Source organism: Pholcus phalangioides, unplaced genomic scaffold (assembly GCF_987345545.1).
Source record: "Pholcus phalangioides strain wild (caught in Gottingen) unplaced genomic scaffold, Ppha-v1.0 ptg000018l_1, whole genome shotgun sequence".
Taxonomy (NCBI): Eukaryota; Metazoa; Arthropoda; class Arachnida; order Araneae; family Pholcidae; genus Pholcus; species Pholcus phalangioides.
Genome location: NW_028301611.1, coordinates 3,652,622 through 3,673,662, shown reverse-complemented (window position 1 = coordinate 3,673,662; position 21,041 = coordinate 3,652,622). Strand labels below are relative to the sequence as shown.

Here is a 21,041-nt window from a genome sequence, read left to right as displayed (position 1 = left end):
ATGAGTGAGTACAAGAGACCACGAGAAAAACACTCTGATATGCGCTTGTGACGCCCTGCACTTTATTTATTTGGTTATTTTTCTCTCTCTCTCAGTGTGTGTGTTGAAGTAGATGAAGATGACGACCCATACTCCGCTGTTCACGCTTTTTTGTCTATGAAAGATGTTCTTTCTTTTCCGATGGCGAGCCATCGTGGTTTTTCTTGTGTGTGTGTGTGTTTTGTTGTCGTCACAGCTCTTCTTCGCTTGTTGCGCACTCACAGCCCCGGCGGCGTTCCCATTCTGATTACGCCTGATGATGTGATTACATTCAGACACATATACATACTACCAAAAAACCTATCTATCTGGGTAGTCACGTCGTAAATCTAGGACAGGAAGCACTTTTTTTTTTCCCAGAAATTTCCAAGCTCCAGCTTGGCTGGACCGTTTCTGATATCGCGAATCTTGTTGTGGGAATGTGTTTGGCATCTAGGCATGGATTTCAGTTTCGGATTGGTACCGGGGGAGAGGAGTGACCATACATCCCGTATTTCTCGAAATTGTTACGACATCAAGTACAGAAATGTTTGTCAACAAGGGAAGGAGAAGAGAGAATATCTTCTAGCATCCTACATAGTCTTGCAGCCTGATAACGATAACTTACGGGGAAAAAATTAGTTAAGCCTAAGCTTCAGAATTTACAAAAAAAAACCTGACGAAAAAAAAAAAAAGAGATAACACAAACCGAAGAGTACGATAACTTTCAACGTTTTTTTCTCCCAATGTTATGGTAATGGTTCGTTCCGTTCTTTGCAAAAGTGACAACAATACCCGAGTAACATTATTCGTGATTCTAATAAGCGACATCGACTGTACTAAGAGTTAGATATTTCAAAAACAGAAGGTGCTTTGAAGTTCTCTGTGCTCAAAATATCCAAGTTGTACGGAGAATGGCCTATGAAATTCCCCAACAAACTTGAAACAATGTTAAAATAGGCATTTATGGTAGGAAAAATTCACAAAAGGCATTTTTACAACAAAAAAAAAGTTTGAAAATGGGCATTTATGGCATTTTACTTGAACTTCCGGGAACTAATAATAATACGATAGATAGAGAATCTCGATAATTCGTCTCTTTCGAGGTTCCGGATAATATACGAGGTGTTGGAATTTTCTGAAATTCTTTCACAAAATCTATTTCTCGCCAAGAACGAGTTTCCCTTCATTTTGTCTCATTTTTCTTGTCATGATTCTAGACCAGCGGTTCTCAACCGGTGCTCCGCGGAAAAATAAAAAGGAATCAATGAAGTTTGTGCTCAAAATACAAGAAAACGGGGGCCCTGGGGCAAGGTCGACGGCCATTGCAACCTTTTTATTTTTCTTACTTCCTCCGTGTGGACTCTCCAGGGGCTCCGCGGCCGCTCGAGGAAAATAAAAAAAAACTAAATTTGAAAAAAAAAATTTTTTTTAATCAAAAATAAATCAGTATCTTTGACGAATAAATAAAAAAAATATGCCCATGGGGATCCGCCATAGAAATTATTTTATTAAAAAGGGCTCCGCGAGTCAAAAAAGGTTGAGAACTGCTGTTCTAGACTAAGGTTTCTGGTGGACCTACAGCCGTCTTAATACATGGGCCCAAATAAGATAAAGCCCGGGTGTTTCAAATGCAGAGGAGCTTCATAAATGTGAGATCTGGTTGAAATTTTCGATCGTAAGCAGGCATTATTCCCGGGAGCCCATGAGGCTCTCAAGGCGTCCCTAACCAGACTCCCCCCCGGCCAGAATCCTGTTACAGGCCTTTCTATAGTAAATTTATAGCTTTAAAAACAAAGGAAAAACATTCATATCGACCCCCCAGGGCTGGAGCTCCCGTCACCCTCCCTTGTAAAGGTGGTCATGGGTCTTAGCAGGGCCGTAACTAGGATTTTTGCGGCTCCCCACAACTTTAAAATTCGACAATTTTATAACGGTGTTCTTTATTCTCACCTAAAACTGCCCCCCCCCCACTAAATTTTTTGCGCCGGGGAAGTTGTACCCCACCACTAGTTCCGGCCCTAGGTCTTGACAGTTTATTGAACCGTAAATTTAATTGCGCAGTAAAATTGAGGACAAAACGGCCAAGAGTAGGTAAACCCCGTCCCCCGATTTAAAATGCCCCGTTTTTTTTTCACTACTTTATAATTAAAGTTTTTGGTAATCCTCCGAAGGTCCCGTTCACCTCAGATTATCGAGACTCTTATCATTAAAAAGAAGTTCACACGGTTCGCAGTCTTTCCCACTGGATGACCAAATGAAACAGCCTCGATCCAGTGATCTCTGTTGAACGATGGTAGTCATTCCTCGAACAAGAAAACTCACACACAGCAGCACAAAACGCGTAAAAATTCTCTTCTCCCAAGCAGAGACTCAGCTACGGCCAATAAATAATAATTCGACTACTCGGGAAAGAACCTCGACCTTGTCGAGCGTTAAGGTCACATAACGCATAAAACCCAGGGACCAGCGACGATAGGGGGTCTCCACAAGAATCTCTTCAGATATCTTTTTACCCTCCTTCCAGAAAGAGATGCTTGAATAATACATAACAACGCTGTCATGCATTATAAAGTATTTTTCACAGGACAGTAACAAAAACCTCTTCCATCAAAAAGTGTGAAGGCAATCGATTCCCTCCCCATCCCCACCTCCATCCATAACCCCCTTAAGAAAAATTTGTTTTTTTTTCTTTTTTGCACTCACATACACAACGTGGGGGCCCCCACTCCAAAATATTCTTCCAAGAAACCAAACGGACGCTGCCTTATACATGAATTAAGGCCCCGCCCACCAAAACAAATTGACGAGAGGGGGGAAAAATGTTATATAAGATTAGGAAAGAAGAGGAAGAAGAAAAAAAAACTGGTATATTAAAAAGGAAGAATGAAGAGAATTAATGAAGTTTGTGCTCAAAATACAAGAAAACGGGGGCCCTGGGGCAAGGTCGACGGTCATTGCAATCTTTTTATTTTTCTTTAACCGACCACACCAGTCACTAGTACGTTCGTCGAGTTTTCATTGAGATTGTTGGAAGTGTGTGTGTGGGGGGAAACCAAAATAAATTGGATACCGTGTGACCAAGCCAAGCGCGGATCCAGAGCGGGGCGAACGCCCCTCCCAATAGCCGAATAATAAGGGAAGAATTTGTCTGTCCCGTAAAATAGGGGAAGATCGGATGCATTTTGATAGCCCCTTCTCCGACACATCACCTTTGATCCACACGCCTCCACTTCATTTGCGGCTAAAGATGCCCTTAAGGCCGGGATTACACTGTAAAAGTTGTCTCCAAAAAGTTCTTTTATTAAATTTGAAAAATTCAACCAGTTAGATTATGAGTTGCATTCGCTCGAATTTAACCTATGAGCTTTATAGGCTGGATTTTTCAAGTTTTATAAAAGTTTTGTAAAACTGCTTTCATAAAACTTGAAAAATACAACCAATAAACTAATTCGAGCAAATGCAACTGATATATCAGTTTATTGGTTGTATTTTTCAAGTTTCATAAAAAGCACTTTTAAATGCACAGAACTTTTACAGTGTAATCCCGGCTTAACTCGGCTTCATTTGTAGCTAAAGATGTCTGTCTAAGCCTCACTCACAGCCGAAGATGTCTGCCTCGGCTTCATTCGCAGTTGAAGATTTCTGCCTTCACTCCATTGGAATCTGAAGATGTCCACTTCGGTTTTGTTCGTAGATGACGATGTCTGCCATAGCTCAGTAGCGGATTCAGAGGGTACGGGGCGATAGGAACGACCACTACTCCCAAAAGCCAAATAATATGGGAAAAATTGTCTGTTTCGTAAAACACGGGACGATCAAACAAACTTCTCGATGGATAAACTAAATATTAAAAATGCGGATAAACCGTTTCACCCGCATTTAATGCTGTTTTCCCCCCCCAAACTTTCCCCCGTTTTTCGAATATTTCAGTGAATTTTGCACTAAGCAAACTTGACAATTCAACTGATATTATTGCTCAAAAAATATAGACTTTTTCTATGCGGTGCATTAATCGAAAACCGGTCATCAATTTCAATCAAAGAATCACAACAGTTTTATTTTTAATTTGATAGGTGACAGCAGCAGTTCCAGTTCTCTCTCTGTGACGTTTCTTACACATAAAGCATATACAGGGCGATTTAATTTCCCTTGCAGCATTTTACTGGGAAACCGTTGATCCTAGATGTATACTTCCAAATAGAAAAAGTATCCAAATAACGTATAAAACTCTGTTACGTCATTCATGTTGTAAGGGGTTGAATAGTTATCAAAATTTAACAAAAAATTAACTTTTTATACGGGAACCCTGTCCTCAAAAAGCCAATTAGAAAGTTGTTGCCGTCTTAAGCGAGGTTAACAAAAAAAAAAATTCCACGTTTCTGAGTGCAATATCCGGAGATATTTGAATTCAAAAACCGGACGAAAGTTGGGGGAAAAACAGCGGACAACGCTTCTTTCTCAGATTTATGCTGTTCTTTCACAATCTGCTGACTTTTTTTTTTTTTTTAAAGACAATAATGTCTCCTTAAAATCCAACTTTGCGAGTATTAGTAACAAGAATGTTTTCTTGTTCGAAAGCTCTCCGGGTTCCGTAGCGTTTAATAACGCGGAACCTTGGAAAAAATGTCGCGGAACACCAGTAGGAAACCCATGTCATTGGTTAACAAACCTGCGGATTAGGGTGTGGCTAATTTGATAGAGAATAACACGGGAAATTGGGATAAGAAATACGGGACGTCGCCAATTCCTGCCAAATATTGCTTATCAATAACTTTGGCGAGGAAAAATCTGCTACAGCAGGTCTGCAAAAATGTATTTCACGGGAAAAGAAACAATCAACTTTGCAAACATGCGAGATGAATATTTATAGTCATTAATTATAACACGTCATGCATATTCATTATAACATTCATAAATTATGGAAGTTAATTTTATTCCCGATTTTAGTAAAGATTAGGAATTAAAAAGCAAACTTCGTTAACAAAAAAGGGACGAAGATTACGAAGAAAGGGACGAAGATATTTACAAGAAAAAGTCTGTAAGGGGAAGATGCGGAAATGTTTCGTATAGTGGTCATGTCAATGAGCAACATCAAACATACAATAAATCTTTTTTTTTTCCCAACGTTAGGTATAAATAGAACAACAAACGACGGGGGGGGGGGGTTTCCGATTTGCTGACTTTTGATGACAAGGGGGGGAGTTTGGATAATGCTTACGTCATCAACCACCCTTTATGAAAATATGAGTTAGGATTCAGAGGGGCAGAGCTGATGACGAAATTTTGCTGACAAGGGGGGGCGGGGGTCAACCTTTTGCTGACAAAGGGGGGGGGGGAAGGGTTCAAAAATGGCTAAAAATTTGCTTACGTAATACTTGAACGGCCCCTTACATCTGAGGTGGTTGCTTTTCATCGATGTTATAAGCAAGGCACATTATTATTCTCTTTGGGAATCAGCCAGGACCGCCAATTATTGACGCTGTAGCCGAAGTGGCGTTACAACTGAGTTTGACTGCAGTTCCCGATACACGATGATCCAGGCTGCAATCCCCGTCACCCGTATTCATTGAGTTTTTAATATAGAATTATTATTATATTATTCTATATATTAAGAAATTACCCTATTTTTTTGATAGAAAATTTTGGAGAGATTGAAAGGAAACGAGAAAACTTTTTTCTTTCTTCCCTAAATTAATTTTACGTCATCATTTTTGAAGGATAGGATTCGTTTTGTTGTTTTTGAGTCGATTATATTTGGATGCCATTCAAGGTGAAATTCGAATATCGTAGTATTGAGATGCACGTAGAGCTTCAGTTTCGGCACCAAAGCCGAATATGCTGAAAAATGCTGTTAAAACTTTGAGAAATGCCGCCTGCGGCACAGTCCAGTGGTTAGGGAGCTAGCTTCTGACTGGGCAGGTCTGGGTTCGAATTCCGGGTCGGGCACGGATGTCAACTAACACTAACAAATTCCCTGGACAGATCGTAACGATCTCTCGGGAATACGTGCTGATCACTTTTAAAAATTAAAAAAAAATGAAAATTAACTTTTTTGTTTTGGAAAATTCCACTATGAAGGAATTTTTACAGCAGAATACATTTTCAGTCAGCTGAGGGCGTTTCGATGCAGATGTATGTATGCGACATCTGGATAAGAATGAAGATTTAGATGCAAAGAGAGGATGGTTTCGATGTAAATGAAAAAATTAGGATGCGAAAATGAAAATTTAGATGCAAACGAGGGGAAAATATTCACGATAAGCTGCAGAAGAACAAGAGAAAAAATTAATATAAAAAAAGATTCAGATTTAAAAAAAAAAAAAAAAAAAGAGACAATACAAATGACGAGAAGATTCAGATGAGTAAGAGAAGCATTTTGATGAAAACGTAAGAAAAGATTCAGATGAAAAAAAGAAAGATTTAGATACAAAAAAAAAAATTTTTAGATATAAATGACGAGGAGATTCAGATAAAGAGAAATTCAGATGAATAAAGACAAATTTCAATGAAAAGGGGCAAGATTCAGATGCGCAAGAGAAAAATTTGGATGAAAAAATAGGGAAGATTCAGATGAAAAAAAAATGACGAGAATATGTAAGAAAATTCAGATGTAAATGATAAGAACAAGAGAAATTCAGATAAACAGAAAAATTCACATGGAAAAAAGAGAGAAAGATTCAGATACAAGTGGTGAAAAAAATTCAGATGCAAATGACGAGAAGATATTAAAGAAAGATTTAGATTCAAATGACGAAGAGAACAAGAGAAAGATTCAGATCAACAACTAAAAATTCACATAAAAAATGAGAAGGATTCAGATTCAAGCGGTGAGAAAAATTCACATGCAAATGACGAGAAGATGCGAGAGAGAGATTTAAATCAAATGAAACAACAGAGCTTAATGCTTGTTGGGGGTGCTTGACCCCGAAGATTTAGATGCATAGGAGAAGATTGGATTCAATGCCTCCAGATTAAGATGCCGCATGAATGAAAGTATGCTAGGATGCCATTCAAGGTTAAATTCGAATATCGTAGTATTGAGATGCCCGTAAAGCTTTAGATTCGGCCCCAAAGCAGAATAAGCTGAAAAATGGTGTTGCATAATTAAGATTCCCCCATGCAAATGGACACAAGGCCCAGATGCAAGTGGATGCAGCATCCACGCAGAATTTACCAGAAATTATAAATTCAACCTTAAAAAAAAATGTTGAAAATTTCAGATCCGGGTTTTCATTCATCGCTCAACTCCCGATACTTTCGAGACAATTCTGAAATTTCCCCATGCAATATTCGTTAAAAAATTCATTCTTATTTTCATCGACATGGAATATGAAAGGTCCTCTACACACTCACTCTCTCTACATCGTAACGTAATTGACCTCCCTTTCTCTCTGCAATGGCCATCGACAGAGAACACTTAGTGATGAACACACACACACACACATTAAGCTTCCTTTCCTGGAAATGTACAGTGTGTGTAGGAAAGAGAGAGAGAGAGAGGAAGAGGAACCCCAAACATTGTAACTAATACAGAACTCCAGACACGCTCCAAGCTGATATTGATCGGGAAAAACGGGAGACCGGTCCCATTATATCAGACGGGTAGAGTCAGCGAGTCCGTTGAAGGAATAGGGTAGGAAACAGCGATGTACCCTGAATAAGACCTCTACGGCAAGGGTGCTCAATCTTTAGGAGAGCGCGGGCCACTTCATTGATTTCAAAACGTGTCGCGGGCCACTTTATTAAGTGATCTGCAACAGCACCGCCGGGTACTATGTGATTTGTGAATGTGTCTCGCGGGCCACTTGTGATCTATAAACGTGCCGCGGATTCCTTAGGCGATCTGCAATCGGCGGATCACTTGAGTGATGTAGTAACTGTATCACGTAAGTGATCTGGGAATCATAGGCGCTAAAACCTGGGGGCCGAGGCTGTTTGAGAGCCTCCTTCCCAATAATTAATGAATATACAATCCAATGCACTACCTCTCCTCTTCCTTCTGAGCATGGGCTTGAGTCCCGTACATACTGGACGACTCAACTTTTAGCCCCCTCCCCCAATGTTTTTATCACATCGGCGCCTCTGCTGTAAATGTGCCACGGGCCACTTGAGTGATGTAAAATTGTACCACAAAGGCCACTTAAGTGATCTGTAAATGTGACGAGGGTAACTTGAGCAATGTGGAACTGCACTGCAGGCCACCTAAGTGACCTGCGGCACGAGTCCAGAGCATTTAAGTCATGCGGAAATGTGCTTCGGGTCACGTAAGTGATCTGGGGCTGTCACTCAAATTAGTGAATAATACCGCGGGTCTGACAATGCGTTTAGATCATTTTTACAAAATTATGTTTTAGGTCGTGGGCCCCATCCACTTCTTATCTTTTGAGGGCCATGGGCAGTAGCATGTGGGCTCCAAGGGTTCTTCGGTTCGTGAGACGAACCCAAACACTCTCGCAATAAAAAAAACACTAGTTTAATAGATTTGGTGAAAACGTATATTAAGTTAGTACGGATTAAATGAAACCGGTTAAACGAAAAAGGTTTCGGTTCCTGGATAAACCGCAAGAACAGAATGTGAACCGAAAAGGGGGGGGGGAAGAGAATGGATTCTCTCTACAGGTGAAAAATCTACATGATGATCAACAGCCACCACACACACACACGTACACCAAATACATTACCCAGCGCATGTTTGCATGCATAAACGCTGGTATGATCAGGTTTTTTTTTTGTATTTTATTTTCATTATTATTCCTCGGGATAAATGAGAGAGAACCAGTGCGTGTGTGTGTGTGTGATGGGTGGGTCCTTCGGTGATGATTCCTAGAACTGGTTACTTTGCCCTTCATCTCTGTGTTCACCTTCCACTAGCACGAGAGATGCTGGTTAGCCCCGGGTCAGGAAGAACTAGTGGTTTGTTAGTTCGTTGGCCTTGCCGAAAGAGAGAGAGTTTGTGTTTCCTAATAATAATAATAAAAAAGGGACAGCCCCGATATTCACGGATTTCAATTGTTATTTTATGAGGAAAAGCTACCGATTTCAATCTTATGAATTACATACATGGAAATCAGAAAAAGACCAGCATGCACCACACCAGAACTATTAAAATTTGGGTTCCCGTAAGTGTCCGTTATCGAGAAGAGCAAGGGTGCTAAACCTTTTAGAGAGTGCGGGCCACTTCTTCGGTGTGAAAATGTGTTACGGGCCACTTAAGTGATCTTGAAATGTGCCGCCAGCCACTCAAGTGATGTGAAACAGCACCGCAAAATCACTTGAATGACCTCCTGATAATGTGCCGCGGTCCCTTTAAATGATCTGGAACAGCTCTCCCAGGTATTTTAATCAATCTTTAAATGTGCCGCGGGTAACTTTCGCGATCTGAGAATGCGTCGCGAGAAATTCAAGTGAGAAACAATGCCGTGGATCATCATACATGCTCAGCTCATGGCTCTCTGAGTCATCCGATGTGCCCCGCGACCTCAAAAGTAATTTAAGTGACCCTCGGTGCAGTTCTAGAGCAATTAAGTGCACCGCGGTACATTCCTAGATCATTTAAATGACCGGCGGCAAATTTACAGATCACAGTGGCACAGCTCCAGAGTACTTATGTGGCCCGAGACATGTTTGAAGATCACTTAGGTGACTCAAATAACCCTAGTAAAGATATCGACAAAAATTAGTTTTAGCTCAAAAAAGCACGAAAATTTTGGGGGTGGGAGCAGGGCTCGAACTGAGAGGGGGCAGTTGCCCCGGGCAGCAAAATTTAGTTGGCGGCTGTTTTAGTTGGGAACGAAGAACACCGTTTTAAAATTATCGAATTTGACGTTTGTGGGGGGACGGGACAAAATCATGTTGGCCCCGAGGGCAACAAGACAAGAGCCCCCCCCCCCCCGCGCGTATGAATACACGTTTCTGATCCCAATATGCGGTACGAGGTGAAGGTCGGCGGTGCTTACTTAATTTTGCTGACAAGGGGTGGGGGGGGGGTTTCCGTTGGCTTAATACTTGAATGGCCTCCCTCATGGGAAACGGACCCGTAAAAGTTTCTGCTGGTCAATCACCGCAAACTGTTAACCTTTCGTTTCTTGGAAATTTGCCTCGAGATGGACGACCCATAAATCGATCAGATTATCCAAGCGTCGAGGAAGAAGCAGCCCTTGAACTTATAATGAGTATTACGTGAAGTGTTGTCAATCGCGACGCTTGTCTCTCTCTCTTTCTCCCTCCCATGATAGAGGTGTGTTTTCTCCGACAATAGCTATTTCTAACAATAGCATCCGTAATCCGTAGGTTTCGGTGTATAGAACAGACATCGTTTTGCTTTTTTTTGACATCCAGACTTGCGGAAAACTTCCATATTATGTTTTCCCCCGTCTGGGATTCATTCATCCAATTCTGGATCATGGCCAGGGATTTCTTTTTCAGCCGATGACTCATGCCTGTACCTACCCACACTTGTTTCATTTCGCACTCTCAAGTCTTGTCTAGATTTTACACGTAATATTCCGAAGTTTTTTGAAAAAGACGCGTAAAACTCAACCAAATACCTAGGCGAGACTGTTTTGTACGTCTTACGGACGGTTCCGTACCTTAAATTACACCAGATTAAGTCTTTTTTAACTCAGATTTAACGTTAGGGAATTGTCCCTATTTTATACATGCTAAAACCATGGCCCAAGGGCAAAATGTGCACCCCCCAAGTCATCTGATGTGTGGCTAACGACCTCACACCTTATTTTTAAAAACTAAGTGGCACATTTATAGATCATTTAAATGACTCGCGGCACATTCAGAGATCACTCAAGTGTTCCTTGACACGGTTCCAGATCACTCAAGCAGCCCGCGGCAATTTCCAGGTCTTTAAAATAATCCAGGTGCAGTTCCAGATCACTGATGTGGCCACGGCACATTCCCAGATCACTTAAGTGACTCACGGTACAGTTCCAGATCACTTAATTTAGTGGCTCGCTACATGTTTTCAAAATCTCTTTAAACCAAAAAATTGTTGTTGACGTGTAATCATCATTCAACCCCCCACCCCCTCTTTTTGATGCTGATGATATAATTCGTCCCGGAATCACGTTCGTTAGCCGAAATCTTCGTAAGCCGATACGTGATTTCCCATAGGTTTCCATTGGAAATCCTTTGATTCGTTCCAGGATCTGCCCAAAATTAAAAGATGTTTTTTAGTTTTTTAAAACACCAAGGAGAGTGCTATAAAAGAAGACAAAAACTGATTGAAGGCTAAAATGAACGCCTTCAAAATCGGATAAATGAGAATCTACATCATAGTTTCCCAAACTTTTTGTTCTCTCCCCCCGTCATCACCTTCAAAATATTTTTCTTCTCATCCCACCCCTCCCCGACTTAAGTGAACCCATAGGATCCTATGCTATACTCGTAGTTTCCATCGCCCACCAGGGGGGGGGGGGGGACACGATAATGACCACTTTGGGAAACACTGATCTACAGGAAGATGAGAGATATTCAAGATGTTTTTATTTTTTATAGTTTATCTCGCCTATTTTAGTATAACTAAAGCTGGTGTTGACACAACCCAGCAGATGACCCCCTGTGGGGGCCATGCACAAGATATCCCATATATATAGGCTTAACCATGCACGGAGGAATTATTATGGACCTGACATGATCAAAGATGTGGGTAGGGGGGTTACTTCATCCTTGAGCCTATTCCCGTCATCAAAAGAAAACCCGACAAAACGACACAGCTCAAGCTCGAATCAAAACAATGCTAATCCTTCGTTGCAACTTGATTCTGACGTCGACAAATTCATGCGCCTCACGAGTGGGAGTTCGACCTTTCTCACTGGTTCCAGTGGTGAGAAAGGTTGAAGATGCAGACCTGGGCCATGGTTCTCTTGTGCGCATTCACCTGAAATATGCAGCTTAGAACCAGAATTCGGAGTCATTGAGGACAGCAGTGAGGAAAGTTGAAGATGCCTAGCTCACAGCCAACGAAGCCTAGAGTCTGTCACATCACAGTAATACGGTGGATCAATGGAGATAAAATGCCTCTAACCTCAAAGATGTGTGCTTGAGTGACCCGTATTGAGATCACCGTGCCCTCCTCTAGTTCAGTGGTTCTCAACCTTTTGAAGCCCGCGGCCCGGTAAATCTCTTTTGCGTAAGTGGAAAGCCCGGTCATACAATTAACGAGAGATAAATGGGAAAAACGAAACTGTGAATCTCTCACGGCCCGGTATGACTGGTGTTAGGGCCCGGTACTGGGCTGCGGCCCGACGGTTGAGAAACACTGCTCTAGTCTATCTCAGCTACCGTCCCGGGTCCTGTCAACCTCACCCTAAGGTGTGAGGTCATGATCCGTGGACGCGCCGCAGTTCACTTAAGTCAGCGCCAGAACTACGGAGGAGGGGAAACTGCCCTGGGCGTCAGTTTTAGGCGGGGACAAAGAATATCGAATTTTACGGTTGTGGAGAACGGCAAGATCATGTTTGCCCCCGGCAACGAAAATCATAGCTACGGCCTTGCTTAAGTGATCTGTAACTGCCGCGCCGCAGTCTACTTAATCCTAGTTTCACCGGGCTGCTCATTTTCCAGATGTGCTTTCGTGAGTAATCTGGAAAAATGTTCCTCTTATTTAATTTTTAGAAAAATTTATGTTTCAAGTCGCGGAGCCACAACAGATTACTTCAAGGGCCACACTTGGCCCGCGGGCCATCGGTTGAGCATGTGCTAGATTCCGGCACCCAATGTTGAACTCCACAATTCGATATAACGAACGAACACACCACCACCACAGAAAAAAAAAAAAAACGAGCATACAAGCGCATCTTGTATATAAAAGCTCAAAACTTGTAAACAAGCACCGACCATGCTAGTGAAAAAAAAAAAAGAGAAGCGGGGAATGCGCAAGAAAAGAAGAATCAACTGAACTTCTTCCCCGGGTTCTTCCAAGAAACAGTTCTTTGAAGAAAAAAAGAAGAACCTCATCATCTACAAGAAAGAAGAACAACACTCCCTGTAAAAGAGAAGAACAGGCCCTCGAGTTATACGGGGGGGGGGGGGGGAAACCATGAAGCTTCTTTTTTACTTATTTCGGCTCTGAAAGAAAACGGGGTGCCCCGAAAGAAGATGGCGCGGTGGACGTACGTGCGTATACGTACCGGGGTGTAACATTAATCACAGATCTTCTTGTCACCCATTCCCACCCCAAGGAACTAACGAGCTCCAAGGACTTGCTGAAGTGCCTTGTGTGTGTGAGCGAGCTCTTTTTCTTCTTCCGAATCTGTGATGTGCAAAGGGAATGAAAGAGAAAAATAATTCCTACAGTTTCTCAACCTGGTTTCCGGGGAACGGTGATATCGCTAGGGGGGTTCCGTGAGAAATGATGAATATTTTCGTGATATTGCTAGACAATTTCGAGGGTGGGAGGCAGGCACGTCGCTCTCAAGCACTACTACAGTGGATCCCACACGTAACGTTTTTCAAAAAATCGTTGTAAGCGGGAAAACGTTTTTTAAACGGGATACCTCAATTTCAGATATTTTCTTTCATTCCGAAAACACGTTTTCATGTCATATCTCACTTGAAGCCTCATTTGTTTATAAGTATATATGCACCTGATTCCCCCTTAGCAGCCTGTCATGGCTCCTCTTCAACTTGATTTTCACACGTGGAACTTAGAATATCCCAGTACCCACAAGGAGGCCCTATGGCTCCCCCCCCCAGGTTGAGAACCACTGCTCTACAGCACGCATCTTCAACATGTTGTTCACGCGAGCACCGCAGTACTCTCTGTGTGTTCAAAAGGGACATATTCGTGAGTTGTTGACGAACACCCCAGAACAACAAATCCATTTCCTTGGTGCTACATTCAAAGAATCAGCACTTCCGAGTTAGAAGATCACATTTGGCAACACTGATATATGCAGTTACTACATGGGTGCTGTTCTATGGATGATGGGCATTGGCGGTTCGGGTCTAATAGTCTCGTAATCATCAATCTGCTCTATAGAGAGTTTCTCTTCCCAAGAGAAATTTCTGAATGAAATTGTATTTAAATTTTTTTCCCACTGCGTATGGGATTCCACACGAACACCGCCCCTATTGAGAGTAAATGGCGGTTCTTACCTTGCTGGTGGCCGTCGCACTGGATCCCTTGACCACGGCGTCGTTGGTGACCTGCACGGCGAGGTGGGGATTGTCGATCAGCGGCCAGGCACCCTTGACCCGGCAGGTCTGCAGCTCGTTGTAAAACGTTCTGAGGTGCGGGTCGCCGAACAGCCCGCAATGACTGAAGGTGGTGCTTCCGCCACCGGAGGAAGGCCTGTAGGACATGCACTCGGACATCGGGGACAGGACAGCCGGGGGATGGTGGGGCGACGGCTGAGGAGCCGGCGGGGAAGGAGGGTTCAGCCTGCTGGACTTGTGCTGCTTGTGGCCGTTGCCCGACGACGGAGGAGTAAAGTCATTGTATTCCTGCTGAGGGCCCCTGGCGATCACACTGGCGCAGTCGAAGTTGTTTATCCACTGCATCACCAGGGAAGTAATGGAATGGTATTCTAGATCGCCCCTGCAACTGCGGGCCGTGATGTTGATGCAGTCGGCGTAGCTGCGCAGGATCGTACAGTACCTGTATGTCGGCCCGCGGGACACGGAATCACTCTCGACGGAGCGGGCGTAGGAACGAGAGCAGACCTTCACTTTGCATCCAGAAGCTGCAAAGAAATTTACAATTAATTTTCAATCAGAAATTCTAACATAAAAAATACGCATAGTATCGAAATTCCATACAACTCTTAAATCACAGGCGATACTTCAATAACTATTTCCGATAACAAGTGAAAAAAACTTCATGAAGCTCATTTGGGGGGGGGGGGGGGTGTGCACGATCTTGGCTTCCCATGCAAAAATCTCCTTCCTTTAAGCAACATTTAAACCCCCCCCCCCACTCCGCGGCCATTGGCTTTCATTGGGGGGAAAAAAAAGACCAACTAGTATGTCGTTTTTGCTAGCGCTGTTTGCTTCTTCTAATCTTTTTTCAAAAGTTATCCTATATACAGTCAAACCTTGTTAGTGCGTCACCAGGTTAACACGTCACTCCGCTTAACGGGTCACTTTTCGGAAGTCCTAATTGTCCTCAGATAGGAATTGGCAGAGCTATGGCTTAATCCGTTTAACGAGTCACTCCGCTTACCAAGTCATATTTCTGCTCTCCCAATAGTGACTCATTAACGAGATTTGACTGTACTTGTTTAGTTTGGTTTCTTCAGTAAAATATGATGGCCCTTTTTTTCAAATAAATGCCTAAAAATAATACTTCGATAAAACTACTGAAAAAAAAACAAAACTACTCCGATAAATTTCCAGTTAATATGAATTAAAAATTAGATGAAATTAAGAGTTAGGAATGCCAGGTTTCCTCCAAATGCACAGCTTGTAATGCAAAGGTTTTTCCTAATTTAGTCGTAAGCAGAATGTCAGAATTTTCAGTCAGTTAAATCTCATTAATATTATAAAACCTAAAAACAGTATCAGTACGGACAGGGTGCATGATTCTAATTTTGAATTCACGTTGTCCTAATTTTGGACTTTCCGCATTGATTCTGAAGAAAAACAAAATTGAAACAACTGATGAGACAACACAAAGTCGTTTTCGAAGTCATTGACCAACCAGCTAAATACAGTCAAACCTCGTTAATGAGTCACTCTTGGGAGAGCAAAAGTATGACTTAGTAAGCGGAGTGACTCGTTAAACGGAGTAAGCCATAGCTGTGCCAATTCCTGCCCGAGGACACTTGGGACTTCCAAAAAGTGACCCGTTAAGCGGAGTGACGTGTTAACCGGGTGACGCACTAACGAGGTTTGACTGTATTTTCTTTTATCTCATTTTACCAATTTTTTATCGATACAGTATTAACGTGATACATAAATTTCCATAATGGCTAGGGTAATCAAAAAAAAAGGCCATTTCACCGATGAACAACTCGCGTAAAATAAAGAACTTACGATTGAAAAATTTCGAAGTGTATTTTTTTTAGTGAACGATTTTCATTGCAACGACGAGTTTTTCGAATATTACGAAATAAATAATTTTGTCCCGAAAAATACGGGACGTATGGTCACCATTATAATGGCTGAAATCGGTTGTTTAAGCCTTCGTTTTTAGTTGTTTTTGCTGAAGAAACAATTTGAAATTTTTTTTTGTTTTTTTGACTGTTGGCAACTGAGGACCCCCTTAGGCTATTGGGAAGGCTTCATGAGCAGCCATGGAAAAAAAACAAAACAACAATCAATTCATTTTCATATTATATTCCGAAAATTATTCTATAGAATGAGGTTCAGTGGACTTTATTTTATTCGGACAATGTTTGAACATAGTTGAAAGCAGAAAGTTAAGAACCAATGCTAGGGGTTCTCTAATTTTCGGCAACCGCACCTCCCTTGCCATAGTCGGTCTGCCCGCGGCTTCCCACAATAGCCTAACAAAAAATTTCTTCAAAGAACCGAACAGATAAATGTCAATATCGTCAGCTCACCGTGATGCACACTTTGAGGAACTCGTTGCCCTAAACATTTGAAGACGGTCTTGCGGAAGAGAGAAAGGACTTATCTAGAAAGGACCTTGATCGGACAGCTGCCGTCCAGGCTTTCCCGGGTGAAATCTAGATCGAGGCCGTGGTCCGAGTCACGTCCCTTCAACTTCCTCAAGCGGGTGGATGCCTCCAAGACCAAGATTTTTAACGAGCTCCGTCTTGTGATTTTGTGATAAATTAATAGCGTAAAAAATATATAAGACCAATGTCTGCTAAGGCCGGTCAATCTGTATGGAGGGTCCTGTGTGGTCCCAGTTACCATACTGTGTGTCCCAGTGAACTAACAATACAGAGACCAATTGAGTTAAGGCCAAAACACACTACTGACGTGACGCGATTATCACGTCAGTGTAGTCATGACGTCAGTGTAGTGTGTTTCAGCCTTTAGGCTATTCCAAATGCAGGGACATGCCAAACACGTCATAGCCAATTCTGCCACAAAAGGTATTTTCAGTAGCTTTATTCTGAGAGTATTTTTTTTAGTCATGAGCGCCGTTCATGCCCGGCTTCAGAAGAGCACCCATATGGAAACTACAGCGTGCACAAACTCCAAGAATACAGTGATTTCTTGGACGCAACTTGGATTGTGGGGGGGGGGGGGGGGGGGGGTCGATGAAGAGCTCACGAGCAAGAAATTGAGCACAAGCATAAATCACTTTTTGGGTTTCCATGAGCACAGCGTTAAATTCCAGAGCATTTTCCCCCACCATATTAAATTAGCCCCAATCGAAACACAGTCGAGTTCAAAATACAGTGGATCCCGCATATAACGTTCTCTCTTGCAACGTTTTCCCGGTTAGTACCACTTACTTTCGTGGTCCCAACTTATACTCATCGAGATTTTCCGATTACTGCGTTTTCCTCGCTTTCAACGTTTTTTGAAAATATTATAAGCGGGATCCACTGTATAATAGGTTACTTATATTAAACTGGCTCTCAAGTTATAATAATTGAAACACGTCAGCTGGTGATCTCTCTTATCCTGAACCACTTAGTCAGAGGAGCCGATAGCGAAAAACATTGGGGAAGGGGGGGGGGCAGGGCTGTAACTAAGATTTTTGCCGCCCCCACAACTTTAAATTCCGATAATTTTGTAATATGGTGTTCTTTGTTCCTACCTAAAATTGCCGCCCCCTAGATTTTGGTGCCGGGGAAGTTTCCCCTCCACTCCCTCTAGTTACAGCCCTGCGGGGTGGGGGGAGGGCTGAGTTAGAGTACCATACGCCCCGTAAAAACTACGGAATTCCAAGTATGTTCGCAAGACGGGAGGTGGGAACACGTACGCTATATTGAATAGATAAGTAGTTACTTCACGTTTAACACGTACGTTAGTTACATTGTGCTCTACAACCATGAATTATTGGGGTCCTAACCCGCTTCATAAATTTCATTCGTGGAGGGGGAAAGCCCAAGTGAGAGTCCACAGCTAAGCACCTAAACTGTTTAACGTCTTTGAATGGCACTTGTGAAAGTTTGGTTGCACTTGATATACTGTACTAGGCGTTAATTTAACGATGCATTCATTCTGCTTCATCCGATTCTTTCATGCAGGCTACAATCTTATCTCGCCCTTAGTAACTGCAATTTGATGACGGACCCTGATGAGATGGTACGCGAATAGCACCAAATACAGGAAAAACTACGCGGGGGGGGGGGGGGGGGTGCACATTCTCAGGGAGAAACGATGGATTAGGGCAGTGGTTCTCAATGTGTGAGTCGCGGCGTCTTGCGGCGGCGTTGATGTATTGATGAGTGTGAAAAATGTTTCTAATTCTAGACTATTATGGGGAGCCACGATAAAACGATGACAAGACCAAGGGCGTCGTGGGTAGAAAAAGGATTTGGGATGTTTGGTTAACCAGTTATATTCAAGGTTTTTCCCAACCTTCGCGATGTTGCGCGCCCCACCTTGTAGTGAACCTCAATACCCTGCAGACATCCTACAGCAAAAGTTAATTTTAACTCAATCCCACCCCCCCCCCCACAAGATGATCCAAAATTTACGGCACGGTTTTTTTACACTAATAAGCATATCATAAAAAAATGAAGTAATAAATTACAATTTCACAGCACTACATGTGTCACTCATGCAATGCCAGTTAGCCCAAATGAAAAACCTTCGCGGAACTCTTATAAGGTACTCACGAACCCCAGGATCACAGGTTGAAAAACACTGCCCTGAAGCAAAATTGCTCAACCTTGGAAGTGTGGACCATTCATTTCCTTAATGTAAAAACGTGTCGATGGCCACTTCAGGAACGATACCGCTGCAGGTCACTTGAGCGATATAGAAATGTGCCACGGGTCACCTGAGTGAGTGCTCTGGAACTGTGCTGAGGGTCCGGAGCCGTTTTTTGTGGAGGGGAGAAATTAATTTTCCCTCCCTATTTCCATCATTGTTAAATTCAATGATTTTATAACGGAGCTTTTGTTCCCACCTCATATTTACCGCCCGGAATCAGTTGCCCAACCCCGTCTAGTTCCGGTTCTGCGTGGGTTATCAAAGTGATATTATCATCAAACCATAATAAAAACAGATTGAGTGCATGGCAAAATAACATGACATCAATGAAATTGATTTAAAAAAACCGATTCAAAATAAGGAAAACCGTTCAGTTCATAAAATGACGAGAAAAGATTCGAGATCCATTCATTGAAATTTCGTCGACACCGCTTCTTAAAGTTACGGATAATGTTTTCATTCGGTTGTTGTTATCACTTTTTCAATGAATGGAACAGACATAGGAAAAAAATTCATTTACAATCATCGTGACTTCGGATTATATTATCGATTTCTTTTTTCTACCGCATTTTGTCTTTGCGCGTTGTGAAGCGAAGGTTTAACCGAACCTAGTTTTTTTTCCCCCTGTAAGTTATCGTTATCAGGCTGCAAGATTACGAGTCCCGGTGTGATCAAATTAAGCGAAGTGAACTGTACTAGGGTCAGGGGGCGGATCTAGAGCCCGCTGTTGGGAGGGGCGATTTTTTACAAATTGTTGTGAATGAGGTGTCCCGTATTTTCCGGGACAGTCCTCATTTTCTTCTCAGTCCCGATTTCTAGTCGAAGTTTTCTTGACTTTGTTATTTAATCAAAAACGTTGACACAGGTAATTTTCAACGGATTGATTGGATGCAATATCATCATAAACAAGTTACCGAAATGCCATCACCCCCCCCCCATATCCGTACCCGACTAGGATTATGAATGTTTTAAAAAATTTTAAATATAGCTAAATCGAAAAATTCTCAGTTTTCCATCATTATTTCATGGACTTAACAGTTTTCTTTACTCTGAATCATTTTTTACTCAATTGCATTGATTTCATGCAATATTTTTACCATGCTGCGCGCAAGCTGTTTTTAATGCATTTCTCTAAACTTTTTTAGAAAAAATGCATTAAGAATCGAAGATATGTAAATTTTTTTACTAACATACAATCAAGTATATGTGGTACACGTTTGAAAGAAATCGATAGGGGAGATAATTAATTTTAATATTTAATTAAAATTACGATTGCTTTTACAATCCAATCGACTGCTTTTACAAGGGGACACCAGTATCGATCGGTGAGGGACAATTCTAGGCTATGGTGTCGCGGGGAATTTTTCCCTAATATGGTTGCTAATAAATGGAATAACTTACCCCCGGAGGTAGTTAATTGTAACACCATTGACACGTTTAAAAAGAAATATGATAAACATGTTGGGGTAAATCGAGAAGCTCTGTCCATACTTAGAATAAGACAACCATAAGTATTATTTATGGGCATTGTATAATATTTTACCATGTGTATATATTGTTTATAACTTTTATTAATTGCATTTTCAATTGGGTTGCTGTATTTTTGAAATATATGACATCCATATTTGTTATGGACATCTTTTTCTCAGCCACCTCGTTGGGCATTTTGCCTGTTGTGGCGTTGTATTTGTATTATTTTTTTTTTACCATGAGACCCCCCCCCCCCCTTGAGCCGCCAAGTTCATTTTTGCAAAATTACGTTTGAGTTCACGAATCGGATCAGAATCGGTCCCTGGCTAGAGCCAACTCGCGGCTAACAACAGACGATATGCTCTCCGCTGTGGTGGTCGAGTGATCATATCGACGGACTCACATCGGGAGGGCCCGGGTTTCAAATCCTACCGTCGCCAGTGGTGGTCGGTTGAAGTTGGTTTTCTGCGGTTCCCATCTTCGAGCCGATCTCCCCGTTAAAAAGTCTCGCCGCAGAGAGCAACGGACCCGAGGCCGTCTTTAGAGAATTATGGGCACCCGGGCCAAGTTCAGATTTTTTCTGCGACCCTACCTGGCATTTTTTCGGAAATTTCAATCAGATCTCATTTTTGTGAGGCCCCTTCTCTTTAGGTCCGGGTGGGCCGATGCGTTCAGACGGCACTGAACAGAAACAGACAGACAAACGGTGCAAGTGTAACTCAAATCATTAC

At 42.2% G+C, this 21,041-nt stretch overlaps 1 protein-coding gene across 1 annotated transcript in view; it reads right to left on the bottom strand.

Moving 5' to 3' along the window:
• Positions 1 to 21,041, bottom strand: part of LOC149071585 (repulsive guidance molecule A-like) — a 51,778-nt gene that overhangs the window by 7,752 nt on the left and 22,985 nt on the right. Inside the window, exon 3 of the mRNA XM_089248025.1 lies at positions 14,134 to 14,720. Within this exon, the coding sequence (XP_089104151.1) occupies positions 14,134 to 14,720 (587 nt within the window). The remainder of the gene's footprint in view (positions 1 to 14,133; positions 14,721 to 21,041) is intronic.